The following is a 24,129-nucleotide window of genomic DNA, read 5'->3' on the forward strand; positions in this document are numbered from 1 at the left end:
TTTGGGAAGAGGCTGAGTGCTGACCACAGCTTCATGGCCAGCCTTCTCTGGGTAACTGCTGAAAGCCACAAGTAGAGGCTCCTTGGAGGTGTGGTGTTGGATGGACTAGGCATCCTCTCATCATGCACAGCCTTGTTTGATCTTGGTTCCTGGCTCTTCATAGCTATCACAGCTCTCCTTCCCTACCAACTGCTAAATCATACTGACCAACACCAGTATCATGACTGCAGAGAAGCTGGTGTCTTTCTGAGCTGCCATGCATTCCTGTAATTGTTACAGCAAAAGCTGTGGCAGGGCACACAACATCGTGACCCAAAATGGAGCTGCAGTGAAAATTATTTCCATTACTCGAACCTGCATTCATTCTGATTAATTCAGTGTCTCCTACTATATTTAGGTAACTAAGGATTAATTGTACACATGCTGAAATGCTGTCCCTTGTAATAAAATCATGCTGAACTATTCCTAACTTAAGTGCCACTTGAATTTGAAACCTAACTAGACCCTGAGGGCCTTAGGCCTTACTTAGCGGGATGTGTAAGGCATGCAAGATCAGGGCCTTGTTTGTCCTCTAATCAAACCTAATGCTTTTCAAATCTCATCGCTTGTCTATAATGCTAAATAAACCAGGAATAATTTAATTTGCCTACTAATTGTGCCCAGCGATACTCCAGAAGCACACCTACATCTCGACACCTGCGGTGGTCTGCGTCCAGTATAGGAGACCACACTACCATTGTGCTAAATCTACAGTTTAGGTCAATACAAAGCTAGGTGAGAACTGATAGAGCTATGCTGCTATGTAATGTATTTATAGCTACATGCATATTAATAGTTTTATGTTCCTTGGCTTTGTGGGTCACCCCTTTATCCAACCTGTAATTAACTATGTCTTCAAGTGAGCTACTTTGGAGGGCTTTCTGCTAGGGTATGCTATCCAAGGAGGAAGTACAGCAGGATTATGTTCACATGCAGACATGTCTGAACATGCTCCCACATCACCCACAAGGGGAATGGAAGTTTTAAAATAAAATTACTAAATTTGATTAAAAATTTAAAGTTTACCAAGTAACTCGTTCACCAATAACGTGTGATGAGTGGAAATAAGTCAGAAAAGAATCAGTCTGCTCTTTCCCCACCGTGACAGGCAGCCAGAGCCGGGTTTATGGTTGAGGTACAGGCACTGCGCTGAAGCTGTGCCCCTGCCGGGCCAGATGTGCCTGACAAGGGCAAGAGGTATGTAGAAGAGATACCTCTGGTTCTGCCCCTTAAGTCCTAGTAAGCGCAGGGAGCCGGGGTTAACGCAGCCCCTGGAAAGAGTTACAGCATACTTCGAGACCTAAGCGCTTCCAGTCACCTTCTCTCGGTCCGGGCAGCGCGGCACGGCCCCAGGCCCGGAGATACCCAGGGAGGGCGAGCAAGCAGCACCCATCCCCCCGCGTCCCTGCAGGCTCTCCCGGTCGCCCAGCCCCGGCGGCTCCCCTCGGCCTGGCGCTCCCGCCCCATCGGGGCGGCCCCTGCGCGGCACCGCCCGCCCTCCGCCCGTGGGCGGGCCGTGCTGTGCCGTGCGGTTAGGTTGAGGCTCCCTGCGTGTGTCTATAACTTTGTGTTGCTGCCGGTGGTTGTTAGGGGGAGGGATGTGGGAGCTGGTGGTGAGCAGGGTGATGGGCCATTCGGGCGGGCGGCGGCTGGCGGATCGGTTGCCTCTCGCCGGTTGCTCGCAGAGGGAGCGGGTGGCTCGCTGCTTCCCCCTCCTTCGCCTTTAAAGGGAAGGCTCCTCGGAGCTGAAGGCGCAGGAGCAGCAGGAACCATGCAGCAGCGCTGCTTCTTCCTCCCGTGAATTTGGAGCTCGGTATCTGCTGGTGTGGAGGTGGCTGTTGATTCTCCCCCCACCCCACCGCTCGCCCGCCCCTCCTGATGTGGCTCTCCCTGCCTCTTCTGCCTGCGCTTTTTAAATGACTTGAGTGAAAGGGGGGAAAACTGTCAAGATGGCAGCAGCAGGAGCAAGGAGGTTATGAATGTGGTGTTGATGCTGGAACAAAACCTATTCTCTTTGGCAGCCCTAGGGAGGGCTTAAAGATTCTGGACCTGTTGGAAGACTGCGATTTGATTTCTTCCCGTTGTGTTTGCTTTTTCCCTGCGAGAAGAAGGATTTATTATTATTTTTTGTTTAACCGACCAGCCCCCGGGGTGGCCTTTTACCGCCCCTTGCTCCGTCGGCTGTGAGATTTTGGGGGGATTGCTCGCGTGTGGTTTGGGGGGCACCGCAAAGTGACAGGCTTACGCTAGTATGCAGTTGGGTGTATGCTAAGACTTCTCCTCCTTTCAGGGCGTTCTGAAAAAGGAAAAAAAGTCTTTGGCGTAATCCGAAGGACCCCTCTCTCTGCCCTCCTGCCGAGGGAGGGCGCAAAGGACCACCCCACTCCCCCAAAAGGGAAGATATCTGCGGAAGCGACCAGGAGCGAGCTCGGAGGCGGTGGGGGGTCGTCTCCTGACTGAAAACAGTGCGGTTCCCGCTGGAGCTACTTCTGCATCCGCATGGAGTGAAACATAAACAAACGCACACGGGCTCCGCGGGAGCGGCCACCGCTCCGCTAGTGCGGAGGGCACCTCCGGCACCGCCCGGCCCCGCGCTGCCCGCCCTGCGCTGCCGCTCCGGCTCCTAATCGGATTTCGGATTTTTTTTTCCCCTTCCCTCCCTCTTCCTTCCCCCACCCCTCTCCCCGGCGTGCGCAGCGCCCGCGGGCAGCGGGCTCCGGGTGCGGCGGAGCGCCTGCCAGCCCGTAGCAGTGAGCGGCATGCCCGCCCGGCGGCCCCCCTCCTGCTAGGCTCCCGTCGGCACCGAGGAGGCGGCGGAGGAGGAGCGGGGTCGGCGGCCGCTCGCCCGCCCCGTCGCAGCGCTCCCCCGCCGCCGCCGCTGCAGCCACCCGCGAGGGAGGCCAAGATGGCAGAGGCGTCGCCCCCCGCCCCGCTCTCGCCCCTGGAAGTGGAGCTGGACCCCGAGTTTGAGCCGCAGAGCCGGCCCCGCTCCTGCACCTGGCCCCTGCAGAGGCCCGAGCTGCAGGCCAGCCCAGCCAAGCCCGCCGGCGAGCCGCCCGCCGACGCCGCCTCTATGATCCCCGAGGAGGAGGACGACGAGGAGGAGGGGGGCGGCTCGGCCATGGCCGTCGGCAGCGCGGCTCCCGCGGGCAGAGAAGCGGCGGCGGCCACCAGCGTCCCGGAGGAGGCGGCGCGGCTGCTGGCCCCGCTACCCGGAGCCGGCCCGGAGGGGCCAAGCCTCTCACCGGCTGGAGCGGCAGCAGGAGGTGCGGGGCTGACCGGGGGCCCGGCGGCGGCCCCGAGGAAGTGCTCGTCTCGGCGCAACGCGTGGGGCAACCTCTCCTACGCCGACCTCATCACCCGCGCTATCGAGAGCTCCCCGGAGAAGCGCCTCACCCTCTCCCAGATCTACGACTGGATGGTCCGCTGCGTGCCCTACTTCAAGGACAAGGGTGACAGCAACAGCTCGGCCGGCTGGAAGGTGAGGGGGGATCCAGGGTTCACGGCGAGACCCACCTTGCTGCCCCGACGGGCGGGCTGCAGCGGTGGATGCCGCGGCTTCCTCCGGTGCAGCCGGCCGGGTGCTGCGGCGGGTCGTGCTGGTTGTCGCCCTATTCCCTGTGCTTGTTTATTTATTTATTAATGAAGGGAGGGGGTAAGAAAAGTTTTGTCTCTTTCCTGTTGCTGCGTGCATGCGGTGAGGGCTCCTGCTCTGGGAGCATGGAAAACGCTGGAGCGGAGCAGGCTTCTCTCGTGCGCAAGCACATAAGCAGGGGAAGAAAAAGAGGAAAAAAGGAAAGAAAAATATTTGTTATGGTGTGTGTGGTGGTGGTTGTTTTGTTTTGGTGGGTTTTTTTTATTTTTTATTTTTTTTAAAGACGCGCCTTCGGTGTAACTCGTGCTGGGAATAAGCAGAGTTGCTTTTGTGCAGGGTCAGTCTGAGTCTCAGAGCTCAAATACAAAACGATTATTATTTTCGTCTAGAAAAGCCCCAGTGGTTTGCACACACGTTCCTCAAAGGCAGCAGAGAGAAATTCGGGTCTTGACATTGCTGCCTAAAGTTAATCAAAGCGTGGAGTTGTTGGCTGCTCAGCCACGAGAATGCTTGGTTTGTGATTCTTGCGGTGCCAGTGCATGAGGGCACCGTCTGCTGATAAATCCCTTGTAGCTGAGCATTTTCTGTCCAGCGCTGGGAAGTTTAGCAGCTAAGATTACTACTGTTTTAATAAGTAAGAAAACAGAAACACACCTGTTTTTGAGGATTGTTTACTCAGCATGTGCAAAAGCACGTTGCAGGCAGCCTAGGTTTTACTCTCAGAGTCTAGGAAGGCCTACCAGGAGCCCGTGCTGCACCTAAAACATATTTGAGGTGACTTTCAGAGCTGATTTATTTTTCTCCTAATTTTCCACATCCATCTATTAGTGTCTGTTGGACGCAGAAATGTCACGTACTCGCTGCTACACAGAAATACAGGTGCTACTTGATGTCGATGCTGTTTGCAGAGGGAAATCCTGGTACGGTTCAGTAGCTGCCGAGGGCTGATACTGGCAGCATCTGCGACAGAGTTTTTGAACGGATGGCTGAAGGCGAATTTGCTGGGAAGTTTTATTGTGTTACAGAGAAATTACATTTCTTCTTTCAATCTCTCTAGCTTTGGATCAGGGGATAACTTAGCGTATACAAGTGAGTCAGAAGTACTGTATGGGTGAAATGAAATATTTCTGGCAGTTTTGATATTAGCAGCCCTGTCTCATATTTTGGTGCCTGAGTAGGACTTGCTGCTAGGAACTGAAGTACAGCTGTGTGATTTTTTCCTTTCCAAATGGAGCACTGTAGAGAAAGCATTTAACTAACAGACTTGTCTCAGGCTGGGGAAAATGGCAAAGTTTATCAGTGGCACAACTAATTCAAAACAAGGCTTTTAAAACCACAGATCCCTTTTATAGCTTTTGTGTCTGTATTAGGTGTTGAATTTTGGTCTGATTTCACAAGTGCGACATGGAGTGTGATAAAGGGCTACATCTTCTGATGACAGCCCCTGCCTTTCATAAATTGTTTGGTTTCACACAGAAGCAGTGGCTGTAGATGTCATCTGCTATGTCAAATGCAGCCTTTTTGCCTGATACTTCGAGTTTTCAGTCAATTCTGGATACCTGATTGAAGTGAAGACTTGTCAAACAACGGGGCTGACACTGTTTTGTCTGAATTTGGTGGCAGAACTTCCATTTGTTTCAGCAGACACAGGATCTGGGCCATAACCTGAAGTGCTTACGTTGATTAGTATGCTTAATACAGTCACAATTTTTCTGACAATTTACACGGTTAATTTGATATTGATTCCATTGCTGAGCAGCATTAACAGGTCCTTTGAGCTAATTAGAATGTTAAAAACTTGGACCCCTTGAGATTCCTCTGATATAATTTAGTTCAGAAGTTTCTCACAAACCTTTAAGATGACTTTTATCAGGAGATGCGTGCATGCTGGTAGCAGAAACCTCAACCTCCTTAATGACTGTGAGGTGTCTCTGGAAGTTTGGATAAGGCGTTTTGACTGTATTAACGGTGGGTGAAGTTGTTCACGGGTAGTAGGGGCATGCTGAAAGGGGCTAAGGAGAGGTCAGGAGCTAATAATTTTCCAGGCATCCAAAACAGCAAAATTTAATTCCTTAGCAGGGCTAGAGTTTCTTTTAATGTATGCCAGTGCATTCAGAAGAGGACTGTTTCAGAACAGGACTATTTCAGTTTCTTAGCTGGAACGTAAATTAGTTTGTGCAAGAAACAACACTTAAATAGAGACTCCATCTTAGTCTCCTGATGCCGAAACGCATTAGATGTTATTATCATCTTTGTTTCCCTCACAGGTAATGAATATAACTCTTCAGGAACTCATGTCAGCGTTTCACATCAGACTTTTTCAGATTGCTAGTTACACTGAGATTTTAAATGAACAGAAGATAGTTCTGTACCAGGAGGCTTTTATCCTAATTTAGAATATTTTTACACAGTGAAGTTCATCTTTGAAGGCAGCAGGCCCATTTTAACAATGTTCTGCTCTGGCACTGAGTGGGAAAATTGTCACTTTAAACAAAGGGAAGAAAAGAACTTGGTTTTATTATCTTAGGTGTTATTATATATGAAATATTAATCTGTTTCTAGCGAGATGTGCTGTTTCTAGTGAGATGTGCTGAACACCATAATCCATAAACATAGCTGGGATTATACTCCCCAAAACAATTATTTTTAAGAGCTATGAAGTTACAACTATTTCTTTTTCTTTCTCTTTTTTCCTAGGGCATTAAAGCAGAAGTGACTGTTTCAGATGTGGTTAAGAAAGCATATATTACGTTTCCGCTAATTTAGATGAGGTTTGCCCAATACACCCCCCAACAATCTCCTTTGTTCCCCCCTCCCCCTGGTCCCGGTGGGACATCAGCTAACCTAATACTGCCTGACAGCTAACTAGGGCAGTAGTGTGCGGTGCATTGCCGTAGAGCTGGCACACTGTGGGCACTGTCATGTACCATGGGCAGCCAGGTTTGATACAGTGCTGTGTACTTCCAAATCACCGGGAAGGGTTTAGATGCATGCTTCAATATCTAGTCTTGAATACTTACGGGGGTTGATATTCATATTTATCGTCACTGGAGGGGAGCAAAAGTATGAGGGTGAGCTGATGAAATGCAGTGCCAGGTGGCTGTTGCAGGCAGTTCCACAGAGCTTCTCAGTGACCAGATCTACCTCTCTTTCCAAACTCCAGTATCCCTTAAGCTGTCAGTGTCCTGCAGTCACAAAACTAGTGTGCTGACTTAAAAAGCAGGTGGGCTCCCCTACTTCCCCCCTCCCCCCCCAGGATATTTTGGATACACTACCTCCATTGACTAATCTTGAAATAGAAAACTGAAGCACCCTTATGTCCATGTATGTTGTAGAGGTGCCTGGTTTCACTATAGCTTAAGTACTTCCACATCTCTTCCTATAATGTTATTTTGTAATTTCTTGCAGCACTGGCTTGTGAAACAGTCTTTTCTACATGAAGAGTACACTAGGGGGACTATTTTACTCTTTGTTGAGCAGTATGAATCTGGTCCTTCATACACAGATACCAGCAGTTCCCAAATTTAAATGAAGCTGGTTTGCTTTGATTCATTTTTTTCATATCAGAAGCCTGATTGTTTTACACGTGTTGCATTCATCTTCCTTACGAAAGATAAATACAAGCTGCTGGGATATTCGCTCAGAAGAGGAGATTTTTGTAAACTTTGTACATGGACATTTCATCATTTCTCACCATGTTTTATTAACCAGTATGTACCGATGGGCTGCAGTCCCTTCAGCGCAGCAAACACATGAGTCTCTTCTCCAGTTGTTGAGACTTGAGAAATTTGCCAGCGATGTAGACAGATGTCTAAATCTGTTAGCCAGATGCTGATATGCAAGATGTGTCGGACTTTTTTCATCATCTTTTTGTGAAGGATGTGGGAAGGAAGCAACACCACTCTGTTCTTATTTCTCTTTCCTTGAAGTGGCACAGAACGTCTTTATCAAGAGTGGCAGCGGAAAACTGGAGTTTGCATCAGTTTCATTTTTTTTCTCCATTGTCTTTTTTTTTTTCAGGCTGTTTTCCAGTTGACTGCTAGCATGAATATTTTTCCAGCCTTCTATTCTACTTTGGTTTTTTCTTTTTTCTAATTTTGAGCTGCCTTTTTCCATCTGTACAGAAGGGTCTGAGTTACAAGCTGTAGCCTGATTATTTTAAGTTTTGATCTACACAAGCAAGCACGGGTTTAAGGATGTGAATGGATCCTTGGGGCTTCACTTGGATTACTTGTGTGCTTAACCTTACTGCTTAAGCATCTTACCTGATCAAAGTCTTACTATGTTGTGCTTTAACAAAACAGTAACATTTCTAAATGAATTTTGTGCTGAGCAGCTTAAGAGAGATGTGTGATTCCAGCCCCAAAGTTGAAACTGCTAGATTAATAACGAGCTTCTTGCATCAAAGAGGAACATACTTCAGTATCAAAGTAACAAATGACTTCTTAAACTTTCTGGTAGAAACCATATGTAGATATTATCACACATTATTATTTTATATCTGTAATGTACATCAAAGATCTTGCTTTTCACCAGCTCATGCATGCAGGTGACAGCTCATAGAGGAGAAAAAGAGACATGGAGTATATCTCCCAGAATCACAGACTTTGATTCCAAGTGTGACAGTGAGGAGCACCTCCACTGAAGGATTTGTTAAATGTAGATATAAACACATTGCCTTGGTGAATGTCATCAGCTGCAAGCAGTCACAGGCACTGATAAACCTAACTTTTTATGTGAATGGGAACCCCCAGTGAATGATGCTGGATAGTATTGCTGTCAGGTAGACAGGTGTGATAAACAGTGGAATCAGTGTTCTTCAGTTCTTTAGAAACAGAAGGTTACCTAAAACAGTCACACAACTTTAACATTGTCCGAAATTGGTTATTAGTGTCACTATTTAAGCATATTTAAAATAGAAAGCTTGAGAGTCAGAGGTTTGGCTCCTACACTTAACCTGTGTGTTTGAAAGTACATGGTTATTGCTAATAAAAATGAAATCACCTTAGTGGCTTTCGTATCTGCTGTATTGTACTGGCTTGAACAAACACTGAGACTATCAGGCTGGGGAAGATAGGTGTTGTGTCGCCCCTGCTCCAGGACATCCTCCCTTTGCAAGGTTTTGTCTTTGTAAAGTGAGCAGTGTCTAAACATGCAAGGCCATTTTGTATTTGGGTCATTTTGGTGGTGCTACACCACTTTGCTGTAATCCTGGGAGATTAGGGGAGGCTGGGCACGTGCTGGTGCATTTAGAAAGGCAAGTGATTAGGGTTAGCCCGGTGGTTTTGTGAAAGCTCTTTGTGCTGATGTGGACAAAGTAGAAACCCAGAGTCCGTGGCATCCCTTACAGAAGGCAGGCAGCACTGGGTCTGGTGCAGCTCCTCCAGGCCTCCCTGCAGCTGCTGTGCCATTTTCAACCATCTTGCATGGTGTGTATGGGGAGAAAAAGTGCAAAATAACCCCAGAAAATTACAGTAAGGGTGCTGGGTTATAAGGGAGGCTGAAGGGATTGCCGTGGAAATAAGGAAAAACTGAGGATAACCAGCCAAAGCATTTCCCTAGGTGGCAGCCTCCTAAAGGTGCCCTGTGAGATTTTGGCAGCCAGCTGTTTTACGTGGAAGTATGGAAAATCTTTTGTGAGGATTGTTTCTTATTTGCAATGCAGTTACAGTGGGTCTTAGTGTAGTGGCTGCTTGCCAAGGGAGAAACTGAAAGTGTTTCCTAATGCAGGTTGTTACTTAAACTAAAATCTTTGCATGTTCTTGTTTCTCTCCCACTTTAAAAAAGCCTTATTGCTATCTCTATCACAGAATATGTGCCCAAAGGGCAGGGTTATAAAATGGCAGCGTTAGTTTCTTTAAAAGGCATGAGGCCCTCTGCTTTTTGAGGCACTCTCTCTTTGGAGGATGGCAAGCTCTGAGCATCCTTCTGCCACTGTTTTATTCCCCTTGCCATCAAAAATGGTGTCAGTTCCCTACTCAGCACTGGAAAGGGACCACAGCCTTGCTGGGTCCTGGGGCAGGAGGTCCTGCAGCAAGTAGTGAGCACCCCCGTAAAGACCTGCCTAATAACACAGTGCTCGGGGATCTGCAGGGTTTTTTTGATGTGGCTTTTCTTGGGGCTGACAATGTGTGTGTAGCACAGTGGTTCAGGAGCAAAATAAAGTGTTCAAGTAATGTGCACAGTCATTCACTTTTTGGTAGTGCTGGCTCAGCACTCCACGGGTTATGTGAAGATTATGCTTAACCTTTTCTCTGCTCTTTTTTAGTGCTTCTACAAACTTAGACTGTTCTTTTCTGTTACAATTTCCTGAGCATTGCCACACACACAGCTTGGAAAATGAGGTGCATTTAGCCAATTTATGGCCTGACATATGTTAATTAACATTAATTACCTGCTTGAATAGTCCATTTAGCACTTATTATTAAAAAGAGGCTTGTCTACAGAAGGGGATTTTCCTTCAGAGTGAGATGTTTTGTTCCAACTTGCTTCAGACAAAGTCAGGATGGGGTATCCTGTGCTTGTCTGCACGACTGTGCCACTTTCCTGATGTTCAGTTGTGTGTGTGGGATATGATTGCAACACTGACAGGCACCAACTCCTTACCCCTTTGTATATGATATTTTCTTGACATCGGCTGGCTTAGCTTTCCCAAACAAACCAGCATATTTCCAAGCTTTTTTTGCTCCTCTGATTGAGGCAGCTGGAGAAAGAGCCATGCTTCTCAGCTTGCCAGTAACTGCAGGGAGATTGGAGGCCTGTGATGATGTGGTTCCAGCTCCTGTTTAGGATAGAGGAGTAAGAGAAGCTCAAGTGTGCAAGGCTGGAGGGGGTACATAGGAGTTGCTGGGGCTTACTGTGGTGCCTTGCAGTGAAGACATCCTCAGCTCTGTGTGGCTGAAGATGATGGATCTTGAGGATCCCATAGCTGTTGAGAGCAGGCCAACGCTGGATTGGAGTATGGTCTCTAACAGCAGTGGGTTATAGCCCGTCAGATAAGGGAGTTAACAAGCAGGGAGTGATTGTTCAATCCTTAAATACCAGTATAAAAAAAAAAATCCATTCCTCACTTCTTCATACTGCCATTCCTCATTCCTGGCTTGGGAGACTCGAGGGACATTATGTTTTACTTTACCTTCTCCATTCTTCTTGTCATAACACCAGTTGCATGGTGCATGGAGTGCCTCTGTGGGAAATGGAGGGCTGGCTCGTAACTGCAGGGCATGTTGCAGATCAAAGCTGATTTTTGATTGGGGATACCTGTGGAGTTGATCAGACTACAGGACTGATAGCAATTTCAGGGGAGTGTAAGGTGTTGGGAACAAGTGATGATTGTGTTAGTGCTCTGCCTCATGCCAGTGGTGAAATAGCAAGAGAGCTGCCATTCTGTGAGGCTGGAGAAGAGCATTGCTGTGACACTTGCTTTTCGTCAGAGTTGTTCCTCCTCATGCTGTACCTCGCTATGATGTCTGAGGGGGGCCAGTCTTGCCCTATAAAGCCAGAGTCCTTTCTATGGGCCACCTCCTTTGCACATTTGCTCAAGGACTGATACGTGCTTAATGCTGAGTTGCAGGGAATTTGAGTCGGGTCAGGAGTTAACAGCATGGGTGTCTTGTTAATAACTTGTGTGTGTGTGGTACTTGGACTTTGCTTGTTGGGCAATTTTCTTTATCTGTATGTGGTACCTGTTAAAAATGAAGGCTATTTAAATACTTCTGCTGATAATAAAACACCTTTGTAAGATTTCACTGAAAGAGAAATGCCTTTCTGGGGATTTGTACTGGCAAAGAAATGCCTTGTGAAAATTAGTTCTTGTAACAGACTTGTGCTAATGAATTGAATGGATTGCTTGCTCCATCACAATATGCTATGTACTTAAATGCTGAATTATGAAATGCTGGCTTCTCAGCTGCCTGTGTTTATTTGGCAAGGTGTTCATTTGGTTTTCTTTATTATTTTTCCCCTTCTAGTGAAGTTGTCACTCTCCACGTGTAAGGAGACATGTGCAGGAGGTGTCACTGGAGCAGGAGGGCAGAGGCAGGCTATGGATCATGGCTGGAGGGCCCACTTGAAGCGAGGAGGAGGAGGAGGAGGGCGTGCAGCACCGCTAGCTTGTCGTCAGGGCCTCTGCAGCTTGTGCTTCCAGGTCTCCTGCAGAGTGCTGCTGCCAGTGCTGGGAGCAGGAGGCTGCTGGTGCTGGGGCTCTGCCTGCACAGCCTCTGGCTGCTGCACACCTGAGTGCTGCTGGCACTGGTTGGGTGCGTTTCCGTGGGGTGAGTCACTGGATCACGCCACTTCTGCATCCCTTCACACACTGCCCATGCTGAGATGAAGGGTGGGTCTGTGCTGACGTCTCCATGCCTAAATCCTATTGAGAGCTCAGGAATGAGGGCAGGAGTGCTGGCAAAAGTGCCCTTTCCGCCTTGGACACCTAGCTCTGCGGCTGCCTTCGCACTTTGCGCTGCGGTCTGCCTGGAGGCTGCCCCTGAGGCAGCCTTTCAGTGCCTTCAGGCCAGGCCACCTCCCTGCCCCTCCCTTTCTGAGACTCTGCTCTCCATAGGGACCAGCAGCTGCCATGGGCACACCCGGGATTGCTGCCAGTGGGTGGGATCCTAGGAAAAAGTGTTCAGTCCTAGGAAAAAGTTTTTAGTAGGCCGGTTGTCTCCCATGTCACGTGAGCAGAAAAGGGCAGGTCAGGCTGCTTGCCAGCACTTGAACAGGAAGGTAACGTGTGCTTATCCTGACCCCACAGGACTGGGAGGCAGCAGATAAGTTGGAGGGCTGATGAGGACAGACAGCGGCCTGCTGGGGGCGGACAGATAGAGGAGCACCCAAACACATCGGCTCACGTACACTTGGGCTTCACTGTGCCTCCTGGCTGCTGCAACTGCTCCATTCGGAGTGGGAATGAAAACTGGTTTGTGTGAATGCAGCCTGATTATGATGGTGCAACTTCCATGGGTAGATGAAGAGAGCAGGATTTGACTCTCGTCCTTGCTAAAGGCCGTGTTATGTTAAAGCAGCAGTGGGGCTCACCTGTGGTGCTGCAGCAGCATGCATTTGCATTAGTGTAACTAAGACTCAAGTCGGCAATGCTTGAAATCCTGATTGCAGCTCAGCCTGAACTCCCTGTGAGGACTGTCCCTGACCAGGGAGTGTTAGTAACAGTGTTGCACTTAAGTAAACAAAGCTTTGTTTAAAAATGTATTAATTGCCTAATAATATTCTAATACAAACTACTCTCCTAGTCTAGACAGCCAGCACTTCTGACATTGTAGATCATTTGCCCTTATAACCTAGTGTTTTTTTCATGCTGTATTATGTCGGTTTCTACACTTTTTCCCAAATAGGATACAGAAGAATAGATATATTATCCTAAAGAAATCATTCTGGGACAATGGGCCATATTCCAGGGCTGTATTTGTTTTATCTAGAACATGGACTGAATTATCTTGATATATACTCCAGTTAGGCGTCAGTGCTCTTAAAACCTGCTGGATTTGTTGTTTTTGGTTTGTTTTTGTGTCTCCTCGTGCTAGCTCTTCAAGCAGCTATTTCAGGTCTCCGAAGACACGATATAACCAAAGTTAGACCTACTTTTTCAGATGAAATTTGCAGTGTAAACATACCTTTAAATGCGAGACTTAATCCAGATCAAAAGATTCTGACTTTGCAGGTATTTGTAGAGTTAGGCTGGGAACCTCTATCTTGTGTAAATATATTTGCTAGTACTTCATGGAGGATTTATCAGTTTTATATATAAAGTTCTAGATATGCTTGGTACATAAAATTTGGCGTCTGATAAGTGAGAATGGCACTCAACAAAGAATGTCTTTTTGTGATACTCTTGCAGGCTCCCACATTATCACCTTTTTTGCTGATTGGTTTTATGCTAAGAGCAGTGATGTGGTTTCCTGAAACCTATAACCTACTGTTTGTTCTGCAAAACTGCTCTGGACCTTAACTAATTTTCAGAGAATATGTTTTTTTTTTTTTTTACAGGATTTCATAGGAGAAGGTGACACCAGTTCAAGTCATGTCCCTAGATGCTTGTAAGCTGAGACATGTAAAGCTGCTGTCCCTGTTTTTGTGCAACACAATCTGTTGTGTTTGAAAGTTTCACTGTATGGGGGAACTCAAAACCATTTGTTTGAGATGTCAGGTTTCAGAGTGAATGGTGCTTCTTTAAGTATTCATCAAGATCTACAATGGAGGCTGCTAGTCCTGCCATGCCTTTGTAGGAGAACAACTTTGACACCAAGAATGATGCTGCCACTGAGGAGCTATAAAATCTCAGATGCATTTTGTGAATCTTGTTCGAGCAGCTTCTGCTTTTGTATAGCCTGAGCCATATATATGTAGCCCAGATAAGTGGGCCACATCTAAAATCTTTGTTTTGCAAGTGGAGGCCAGATCAGAGTTGTGCATGGATTGGGCCAGAGGTTTCTAGCCTAGTTTGTGCAGCAGCTAAAAGCCTCAACCCAACATTATTATTTTCATCATAATGTTGACAGTGGGATTTTCACTTCCCATAGCATGTTAAGATTTGTTTCTTGTCCCATTGCTTTTAAAGCCTGGCTCGTGCATGGTGAAAATGCTTCTGGTTAAAATATACTAATGGTTTGCACGCTTGGGGCAGGAGAGAAATCTTTTGTTAGGAGCTGTTTTTTATAAAGCTTTGGGGAACAGAACCGTGTGCTTAAGAAGGTATTTTAAAATTGATAGGGAAAGCGTGTAGGCCATAAGGCAGTGGCATACGGGGCTGGGAGGGGGAAGGATTCTGTGAACTAGCAGTAGAGAGTAAATCAACCTCATGTGTGTTCATAGACATCTGATGTCTACTGGGCCTACTGGGGTAGCTTGGAGCAGGTGGAAGCAGCATACTGTTTACCTAATTAGAAACATAAATAAAATCTTTCCAACATTTTTCTAAATTAAAATGCATTTGAAGCATATGTCAGACTTCTCACATCCAGGAAAGATCTCTAAAACCTTGCCGTACTCCAGGGAGGCTGTTTCTAGCCCACCTTCTTCAAGGCTTTGACAGGTAAAGAGTCTTCATGGTTGGAGTGGGATGTGCATTAGCAGTTGGAGATGCTGGGGTTCTTCCTGAGCGCACCTGTACTCCTCTTCAATCAGTGGGAAAAGGTCTGTCATTTGAGGCGGTGAGCCAGAAAATGATCATGGTTGAAATCATTGGAGATAGGATTTCACCTCTGTGCATGTACCGAGAAGTCAGTGATGGTGGCAAGCAGGGCCTGGGCTGCTGCACAGTCAGAGCTGCTCTGGATCTCCAGTGTATTTTAGATGCTGAAGAGACAAAGATGATGCTAATTGCAAGAGAAACTACTTAACTGCTTTGTATTATGTGTGAAATGAAGAGGGAATAACACTGATTGAATGACCTATTTTGACTTTCTCAGTATAATATGTTTAATGTTTTAGTTTCTTTCTGGACAGTGAATTATAATTTTATCAAATCCTGCTGGAAATGAGTATGTTGCTGGGCAAAGTATTTTATCCTCACAATTTTAACTGCAGAGTTACCTTTTGCTGCTTGACTCGGTGGCAGGAGTTTTCTTTTTAGTCTGGAAAGGTCTTTTGCCATGCAACACAATGACAGCAGGGGTTTTTAATACAAAATAGGGACCTGTCAGGAAGAGTATAAAATAGGGCACTGAAGGAGTCTAACTTAGAAGAAGAAAAGGCATAAATCTCCACCTCTCTCTGATGACAGAGGGCCAAAGTACAGCATAAACGTTTCCCTGCTTGTAAAATGCTGGTCCTGATACCAGAGAAGTTGTTCTGTTAAAGGCAGAATCATGTCTAGCCTCCTTACAAGTTTTTCAACTTTATTTTCGATACATAACTGAATGGTACATAAGGGGATTCTTAGACAACGAAGCGGCTCCGTTAGGGTCCTCTCCTGCTTACTGTGCTGTTACAGAAATTGTTTGCTGTTTTGGATCGGTGTCAGGCAGAATAATACTGAGTAAGTCCCAGATGAATGTGGGTGGTGAAAGGAGAAAAATAACTTCAAATAAAGAGGGGTATTATCAACCGAGCAGCCAGTGTTGATCCTATGGTGCTGAAAAAATTGAAGCAGGAAAAATAGGCCTTTTTTTTTTTTTAAAGATGGAAAATCTTAGCTGAAAAATCTGTTCTGGGCAGAGTTTAGTACCCTACTTAAACCTGCAGCAGACTGGTGTCAGTGCAGCAGCACTGTGAAGTATTGAGAGGGAAAAGCACAAACAAGCCTCCAAAACTTGAGAGGATCCTCAGATACTTTGTCTGTTTAGGAGAACATGACCTGTAGCTTCTCTTGCAGCTGCTGGATCCAAGAGTATAAATAGTGAGAAGAACACTGATTTGGCCAGGATAAAATGTTCACTTTGGGTTTTTCCAACAGCTGTGTCGGGACTTAACCTTGGCAAAAGCTTCTCGCATGTCGTTTTTTTATTGAGGCTTGTACTAAGCATGTGGAATGTTCTCTAATTGAAGGGGGGAAAAAAGGATAAAAGTAGTAAATTGAGAAATGGTGGATTTGGTGTCCCCTCAGCCTGAAGGAAAAACAGTTTGCTCAAACCGTGTGATAGCAGTTGTTTGAGAATAAGTATGGATTTCCTTCGATTGTAGTTGAATCATGACATCTTACTAAATTTATCCAGTCTAGCGTGCCTGGTTTCTGGTTTGACATTTTTGTGGATTTTTTTTAATTAAAAAAATGCTTTTTTTAAAAAAACCAAAACAACAAAAAGCTTTGAACGGGCTGAGAGGTGACGGTTTCCTTATTTTCTGCAGGAAACTGTATCAGGTGTTGAACACCAGTTCTTCCAGGTGGAAGCATGTGGGGGCCAGCAGCTTTCTCCCCAGAAGCACCAGGGTACAGTGGGTGGGTTTTAGCAATACCGTTTTCCAGAAGCAGACTGGGAATAGGGAAGTTGTATTTGGCATGGCCTGACCGTTAATCCAGCAGATTGCTGCAGTGTCTCTGTGGATAGTTCTCGCTGTTCAGTGAAGTGTTGAGCAGAAGTACTAAATAAGAGTGTACTTCATTTACACAAAAGTTTACACTGAAAAGAAGTGTTTCAATATAAAAGCCAAGTGCTCTGGAAGTACAAAATGTCAGAAACAAAGTTGCCTCTAACACTTGAAATGACTTCTAATGCTGGCTGTGATGCTGTAGTTAGTAAGGAGCTCACTCAACTCTAACCACCCACAGTCACCTTGTCAGGCTGGATGCTTCAAGGGGTATTCAGAGTTTCAGCTCATCCCCGTGACCCCTGTGTGGGCCCTGTGCCATATGTGTTGCACTCAGCTCTTGAGTAAAGAAATACACCCTTCCTGATGTGCTCCTCTGTCGCTCACCTTCCCAGTATCTGTGGTTTTCCCCAGTAAGCACTCTTCCAGCCCTACATCCTCTTCTCCCCCCACCCCTCAAGCTCCTTGCTCCTCTGTGGTCTCCCACCCCAGTCTCCTTCCCGGCAATTCCCAGTCCTGCTCCATCTGCATCCCTTTTTCCTTGGATCTCCCACCCCTCTGCCCACCTTTCCTAGTTTTCATATTTCCTCTGCTTTTCCAGCTTGTCTGTTTTGTTTTTTTATTGGGTTTTTTTTTGGGGGGGGTTGTTTTTTTTGGTGTCCATCCCCCCATTCCACATTTCTTCCCTGCTCCAGGATTCCTTATTTCCCCTGTCTTGTCAGGCCACTAATCTTGTTTCTAATCCCAGTTTCAGTTCAGGTTTGCAAAGCTATTAGTGATGGGGAGCAGGGTTTTATAGTAGGAAGTATTGGACAATATAAGGTGTAGGTGGGGCTCACACTACCACCTATAATTTTGAACACTGTTTATTATTTTTACTAATCCACCCTTAGGTAAGAAGTCCTGGTGCTGTCAATGTACAAATCCTTAGTCATTTGGGTAGTTCTGTTCTATCTGCTGATACTGTGTACAGAGGGGTTGCTCCTTTGTGTAAGAGATGGAGGATCCAGCCTTAGGGAGACTTCAGTCTCTATTTTTGTGTGGTCTGAACTGGACAGCAAACAGTGTCTGAGATTATACAGTTCACAGGGGTGTACTGCTGAGCTGTCCCTGAAATACTTAAATTTATTGCTCTTATTTCCAAAGAAGGGGCTGTTCCTTTTTCCTTCCTTATTGGTGAGAAGAGAGGAGACATACAAGTTCCTCACCGATAATATATAAGACATGAAAGCATACATTCCATAGTTATGTTCTGCAACCTCGAGTAGGTGCCTTCTGACTTGGTGCGTTTAGACTTGAAAATAAAAAGAGACTTTTCCTTACATAGCTCCATGTTTTTATTGCATCTTACACCTCTGCTGCTAACTTAATTCCTGGTCTTTAATGATTCTGGTAAATGCCTTCACATCTAGTTGAGAAGCTGATCACCGGGTTTTTGTTATCAGAATTAGACTGAAAAGCTCATACTGAATTATTGCTTAAAGTTGCAAGGTGGTGCCTTGGAGTGTAGGAGGATGGAAACCTTTGCTGCTTTTGCTGCATGTGACTTAGTGTCTGTCATAGTAGGCAGCTTCCAATGGACTTGGTGCTAGATAAAGTAATTTAATGGTGTGAATAACCTTAGACTGACTTTTTAAAGAGCTTTTGCACAGCGTGTGCAGTTGATGAGTCCCTTGTTCCTTAGTTATAAAGTTCAGACCTTTAATCAAGTAACAGGGTGGCCCTGTCGTCTTCCCATGGCAATAAAATGCACGCAAAGATGCACTGCAACAGACAGTGCAAAGGCAAATCTTGCATGTCCTGCTTCCTCTCCTGCAAGATGGATCTGTGGTTTATTCTCCACCATTGCTCCCCAAGCCATTTCAGCAGCTTGGTTGGCTGAGGGGTTCACTGGGAGTGGTTGATGCCTGTCAGGTACTGCACTTCGGCTTCTCAGGCTAGTGATCACAGCTGTTGAGTCACAGCTCTCTGGGTCGCAATGTATGGGGATTTTCTGATGGTTATGATGGCCATGGGGGGGGGAATTAGACTGGATGTAATGTTTCCAGGAATTGGAGATGCCTCTGCCGTTGAGCTGGTGCATGTTGCTGAATCGATTACAAGCATTGGCAGGATTTTGCTTTAGGGGAATCTCGCAGCTACATCACAGTCTTGTTATTAGTAGATTATTGCTAATTGGGTTTAACACAGAGCCAGATATTTGCAGGGAGGAGGGACCTTACCTAGTTTGTTTCTGTGAAGTATTTTCCCTATATGCAGCATTGTTGCAGCAGATACCCTGGCACCGTATCTCGCTTTTGTTTTGGGGAAATGTTTACCAGCTCCTGTGTGGAAATACATGTTTGGTATAGAATTGTCATCCTGAGGTGAGGAATGCAGTGTGGAGCTCTGACCTTCTCCAAAGCTGGTGATGACAACTTAAACTCTCTGCCTGGAGATTTTGTAACTTTCTTGTGATGTATTGAATCACCGTAAGGGAACTGGTCCCTTTTGTAACTTGCTGATGTGATGTAGGCTTCTGTGAGCTTTTGCAGAGGGGCTTCCCAGTGAACCCCTCATTTCTTATGTGCAGCCTCCAGTCTAAATCCAGGTTGCGGCCTCTCCCACAGTGCTGCTGTATAGTGGCATGGAGCAGTCATGTCACAATGTGCTCAGCAGCTTTCACAGATTGTGAATGTGCCTCTTCACAGGAGGATGCCAGGACCTCGCTTCACCAGTGCAAGTGTTGAGCTGCATGGTTTCTTTCTGAGATCTGGTCAGGCTTAGGGCTGCCTCCCTCTTCGGCTTTTCAGCTTGGTGCCAACACAACATGGTGTGCTTGCAGGCCTGAGCAGCTCAAGCCTCATGTGGTTGCCGAAGTTACTGGGAGTCCTCTGTGGAAATGCAGCCCCCCCTAATTCGGTCTGGCCATTGTTTACTGTGTTTGTAATTGACTGTCAAAGTGTTGCATTTAGTTCAAGTGTTGGTAGGGTTTTCTTCAAAATGCCTGTGTAGCATTAAGCCAGTTAGGAGTTACAAATGTAAATATGTTGACACAAAAAACCGAGGAATGCATGAAAGCTGGCATTGCTTAAGGAGCCAAAAGCAGTGTGATTATATGCTAGAGGGACACTGAAAATGTAGGTTGCTGGAGTGTGCCTCCAGAAGTAAATCCCAACCAGAAGTGCTTGCAGCCCTTTACTTGTAATGCACTATATCTGCTGTGCCTGCTGAGGTGGCATGGGGGAGGGAGCTCAGGAGTCTGCGGGCTTCCTCGTGGAGTTCGATAGGGAAGTTTGAAATGCCAGAGAGAAGTGTCAGCTGTATCTAAATGGGTCCTTGTAGATTTTCCTGGGCTGTAGCAACATAGCTGGCAACTGGGTGACTTCTGATGCTTGTGTTTCATAACTGACAGCTAGGCATTTTTCATGAGCTGTCTTATTTCGGGTTGTGAGTGCGGGCACACGCACATGCACACCCCTCGCACACCCCCCGCACACCCCCCCAGCCCATTGTTTACTTCCTCTTTAAGTTCTGGGACATTCAGTACTAAGGAGCATGATACGCTTGCATAAACACCCCAGCCAGATTTATCTCTCAAGCCTATCTTCCCTTACCCATCTTGGAAAGTGATTAATCTGCAGCACACATTTTGTTCTTTGATCGCAGGGCATTATTCTGTAATCATTTACAGTTTTGCAGAGCCCTAGCACTCGCTTGATGGAGTATTTCTGTCATGTAGCCGACTCTGTTGGCTGAAGCTGTAGCTGCATAGTGTGGAGGGAGCAGCTCTGTGTCACAGTAAAACTGGTTTTCTTTTTACATTGCTCGCTTTCTGCGCTTCAAAAAGAGTTGTATATACATATTTAACGTTCAGGTAAGTGTCTGCAGCATACATGCTGGGGCTGCTTTGTAGGATTTGAAAACAGGGTCAGTACTGCAGTGTGCTGACTGCCAGCTGAGGTTTTTCTATGCATAAGTAGAGGCTGGAGGAGTTCTAGTAACTTTTGTTTTCCATGCTGCACATCATGTATTGAAGCCTACACCAGTTAGAACTTGGCAGCCTATGTAGTTACAAGAACCTGCACATACCACCATCTGAGGAAAACAAAAAAGTGAAGAGATTGAAGGTGAATCAGAAAATCTGTCCTGACTGTATTGCACTGAGGCATTTACATGTGTACTTTGTGAGTTTTGTTTGTTTTCCACATTTTCTAGCAGTGTGTGAGGAAAGGAGGTGGGAGAGGTAAAACTTCGAGTTAACATGCCATGGGTTGAGAGAAGGCTATCAAGCAGTGTTTCATTCGATGCAAGTGTCCAAGCTGTAAGTCACCACTTCTTGCAGTAAAAAAGTGTAACAAGTAAGTAGGGGAAAAAAAATAAATTAAGAAACCCCTGTGACTTTGGCTTCTGACACATTGGTAAGTTTATTTCTGCAATATATGTGCACCGTTCTCCTGCAAAAAAAGTTTTTAGTGGACTTTAAATTTGGTGGGTCTGCACCAATCACCCATACCAACGAGTCTCAGAGATCTGGCCTACGCACCATGTCAGACAAAACACTTTCATATCACCTTATGGGAAACCCAAGCCCCATAGTTAAAAGACAGAAGCCACAACACTGATGTGCTGTGTGCAAAGATGAGGGAACACTGACTGCATTGCAGGTGTGGAGTGTCTGTTAAATGAGATGTCTGGAGGATCCCATGCCAGAAGTCAGGAAAAAAAATCTTCCAACAGCCTTCCCTGTCAGTCTGATCGGAGGGCAGGGCAGGCAAAGGAGGGGGGTTTCCTCTGACTACAGCCTCAGCAGTTGTTTTAAATGGGCAGGTGTCAGAAGAGTACCCTGTTCTGCCTCAGAGACCTGAGAGTGCCAGGCTTGGAGGAACACCAGCCTCACATCTCTAGCAAGAAGAGGCAGCACAGACAAGTAACAACATGGTATTTTTTCTTTAAACCCCTGCCCCGATATACCAATGTATAGGGCTGTCTGGAGCATCTGATCACAAACTTCACTTCTCCTTCCTAGAAGTGAAAATTTCTGTGAAGTCCTCATGTAAATTCCTTAATTATAAGCAAAGGGGAACTTGAAAGCAAGGAGAAGGAAGACTAAGGCTCTTGTGAAACATCAGCTGTTTAGGAAAACTACAAACTGTGCTAGGAAGCAAAAGGTTCAGAGTATTCATATTTATGGAGGTATCCAACTGCTTGGTTGGGCCTCACCCCAGGATTAAGGTAGCTGACCTGTGGCTGTTGGAGGGGAACATCCCGCTTGGTATTGTGAGTTTGCACCATCTCCACTCAAGCGGGACGGGGCCCTTGGTTAGGTTGTGTTTGAGGAAGGTGCCAGGTAAATAACACTTTTCCGCAGTTGTGAATTAGTGGCAATGGCCATCTTTTCTTGGCATCTGAGAAAGACCAATATTTCACAAACCAGTGCCAGCCACTTCCCGTACTCTGCATTCCCCTGAAACTAAATGGGGCCACTGGTCATATGATGTGACTTCAGTCATGCAGCTGACTTTAAGCTGATAAGTGAGTAGAAGCAACTCCGCACAGGAGTCAGACCGGAGTGCCGTGCTGCTGGAATGCCCTGTGTGCACAGCTGGACTTGCTGGCATGGGTTGTGGCTCAGCTGAAGGAGCTGAATAATTTGTATTCAGTGTCCTTTGGTGCAAACTTCCTCTTGCTGCACTTGGATGTGTGCTGCAGGCTTATGGAGTCCGGGTTCAGCATCACTCACCCCAAACTTGTCACTGCAAAATAGTTTGTAATTCTCCATTACCAGCAAAAGATACGAAGCCCATTAATACCTGCTGTTTATGTTGCTGTTTATACAGAGTACCATGCAGATCCTTAAGGCATACAGGGTTTAGTACGAAGAAGGTCCACACTCAAAACCTGGGGCCCCATCCCATAAGGCCTAAAGGAGCCTTTGCCTCAGTGTGGGTTAATTATTTGTTAATAGCTGTCTGAGTAGGCAGGACGGTCATGGGCAAGGCTCAACTATGTCCAGAGTAATGTTTCTGAGAGTTAGAAGGGGTTTTCCTTAGCCTGTGAGAAGCATCAGAGTTAATGTCATGCTCAAATTATGGATTGGGCAAAAACTTTGGGAGGAAAAGAAGTTTTGGGCTTGAGCATATTCAGTTACTAAAGAATATGTGCACTGACAGCAAGAACCTCTTATGTGAGGTTTTGGATAAGGACAAGGTGCTGGGAACATCTCTCTGAACATCCTGACCACTTGCTGGGTGGGTGCAGCAGAGAGCTGCTGCTTTGGAGCTTAGCTAAAAAATTGGAGTGGCTGGGGAGGTGGAGGTGTCCGTCCTTGTGTACAGACCTCTCAGTTCTGTAACTGCAGTGTTAATACTTCTAACTCCACACTTACCTGGTGTAAGGGTGGGTGGAAACAAGATGTGTTTGCTTGAAGGAAGAAGACCCTTTGCCAAGCTGGACAGTTAATTTAGGAAGTATTGCTGTGGGTTTCAGTGCAGAGGAGCCACTGGCTCCTTGTCATGCATCACATCAGTGGAGAACCCCTGAACCATGAAAAGTGTCACAAGAAAGTGGAAGAGCCTGTTAAATTCCATGCTGCCATTTATCTTCTTCTAGCTCAGCCAAAAAGCATGTTTGTCCTCCCTCACCCGAGGAGTTTGTTGTTAGACAGAATAAGATCCAGTACTACTGAGTGTAGCTGTTGTGCAACTGCATGATTTTTGACCACGATAGCCGCAGTTGGGTCAGAGCTTTACAGAGGTCTTGTTCTGTGCAAGCCCCAGTAGGATTTGTAGTAAGTCCAGCAGAGACTTGAGCTGGCATGGGTGGTATCTGAGGGGGCAGCAGATGACAGGGAACTCCCCTCCACTGCCACTCCCCTAGCTCATTGCTGACCTTCAGTCCTTTCTTTTCACTAAACTGAGGCATTGGAGAGCAAGTCTTGTTTATAGGTCACCTGCAAGAGAAATTGGACATTAAATTATAAGCTTCTGACTACGCTAATGTTTTATTTCTTTATTTCATGCTAGAGGTTGGTTCTGAGTGCAGTCTTGAAAACAGCTCCTGTGCACCGCACTGTAGAACTGGTCTTGGAGAGAGGAAATAAAATCAGAAATGAGAGAAGTTATTTTAATCATAAATAGCTGTGGTAGGAAGGTAGATGTTTATATGTGCAGTAGTACAGTACCTACTGTGTGTATTTTAAGAGAACCTGAGAATAGCAGCTGTGCTGAAATACTTAACAGCAAAACACTTGACAGTGAAGTCAAATATAGTTTAGGTTGAAGTTTAGGTTAAAAAAAAAGGGGTGGGGAAAAAGTTGCTGAGGAGGGTGGATTTGTATTGTGAAGCCTGTTCGTGTTATCTCTGCCACGCGGCACAGAACAGCCTGTGATTCTGGCGCTTGTTTGTGAACATACAGTTCCCGTAACGGGATACGTCCCGAGCCTATCAGCGTGGAATTGTGCCCGGGTAGATGCTCCCCCGCCTCCCAAGTTTACCCAAGAACTGCAGGAGGCTGACAGCTTTATTTCTCCAAA

At 46.3% G+C, this 24,129-nt stretch overlaps 1 protein-coding gene across 1 annotated transcript in view; it reads left to right on the forward strand.

Moving 5' to 3' along the window:
- The first annotated feature begins 2,565 nt into the window (after positions 1-2,565).
- Positions 2,566-24,129, forward strand: part of FOXO3 (forkhead box O3) — a 93,366-nt gene continuing 71,802 nt past the window's right edge. Inside the window, exon 1 of the mRNA XM_005154783.4 lies at positions 2,566-3,520. Coding sequence (XP_005154840.3) covers positions 2,945-3,520 — 576 coding nt within the window. The 5' untranslated portion in view covers positions 2,566-2,944. The remainder of the gene's footprint in view (positions 3,521-24,129) is intronic.

This window comes from Melopsittacus undulatus, chromosome 3 (assembly GCF_012275295.1).
Source record: "Melopsittacus undulatus isolate bMelUnd1 chromosome 3, bMelUnd1.mat.Z, whole genome shotgun sequence".
Lineage (NCBI taxonomy): Eukaryota > Metazoa > Chordata > Aves > Psittaciformes > Psittaculidae > Melopsittacus > Melopsittacus undulatus.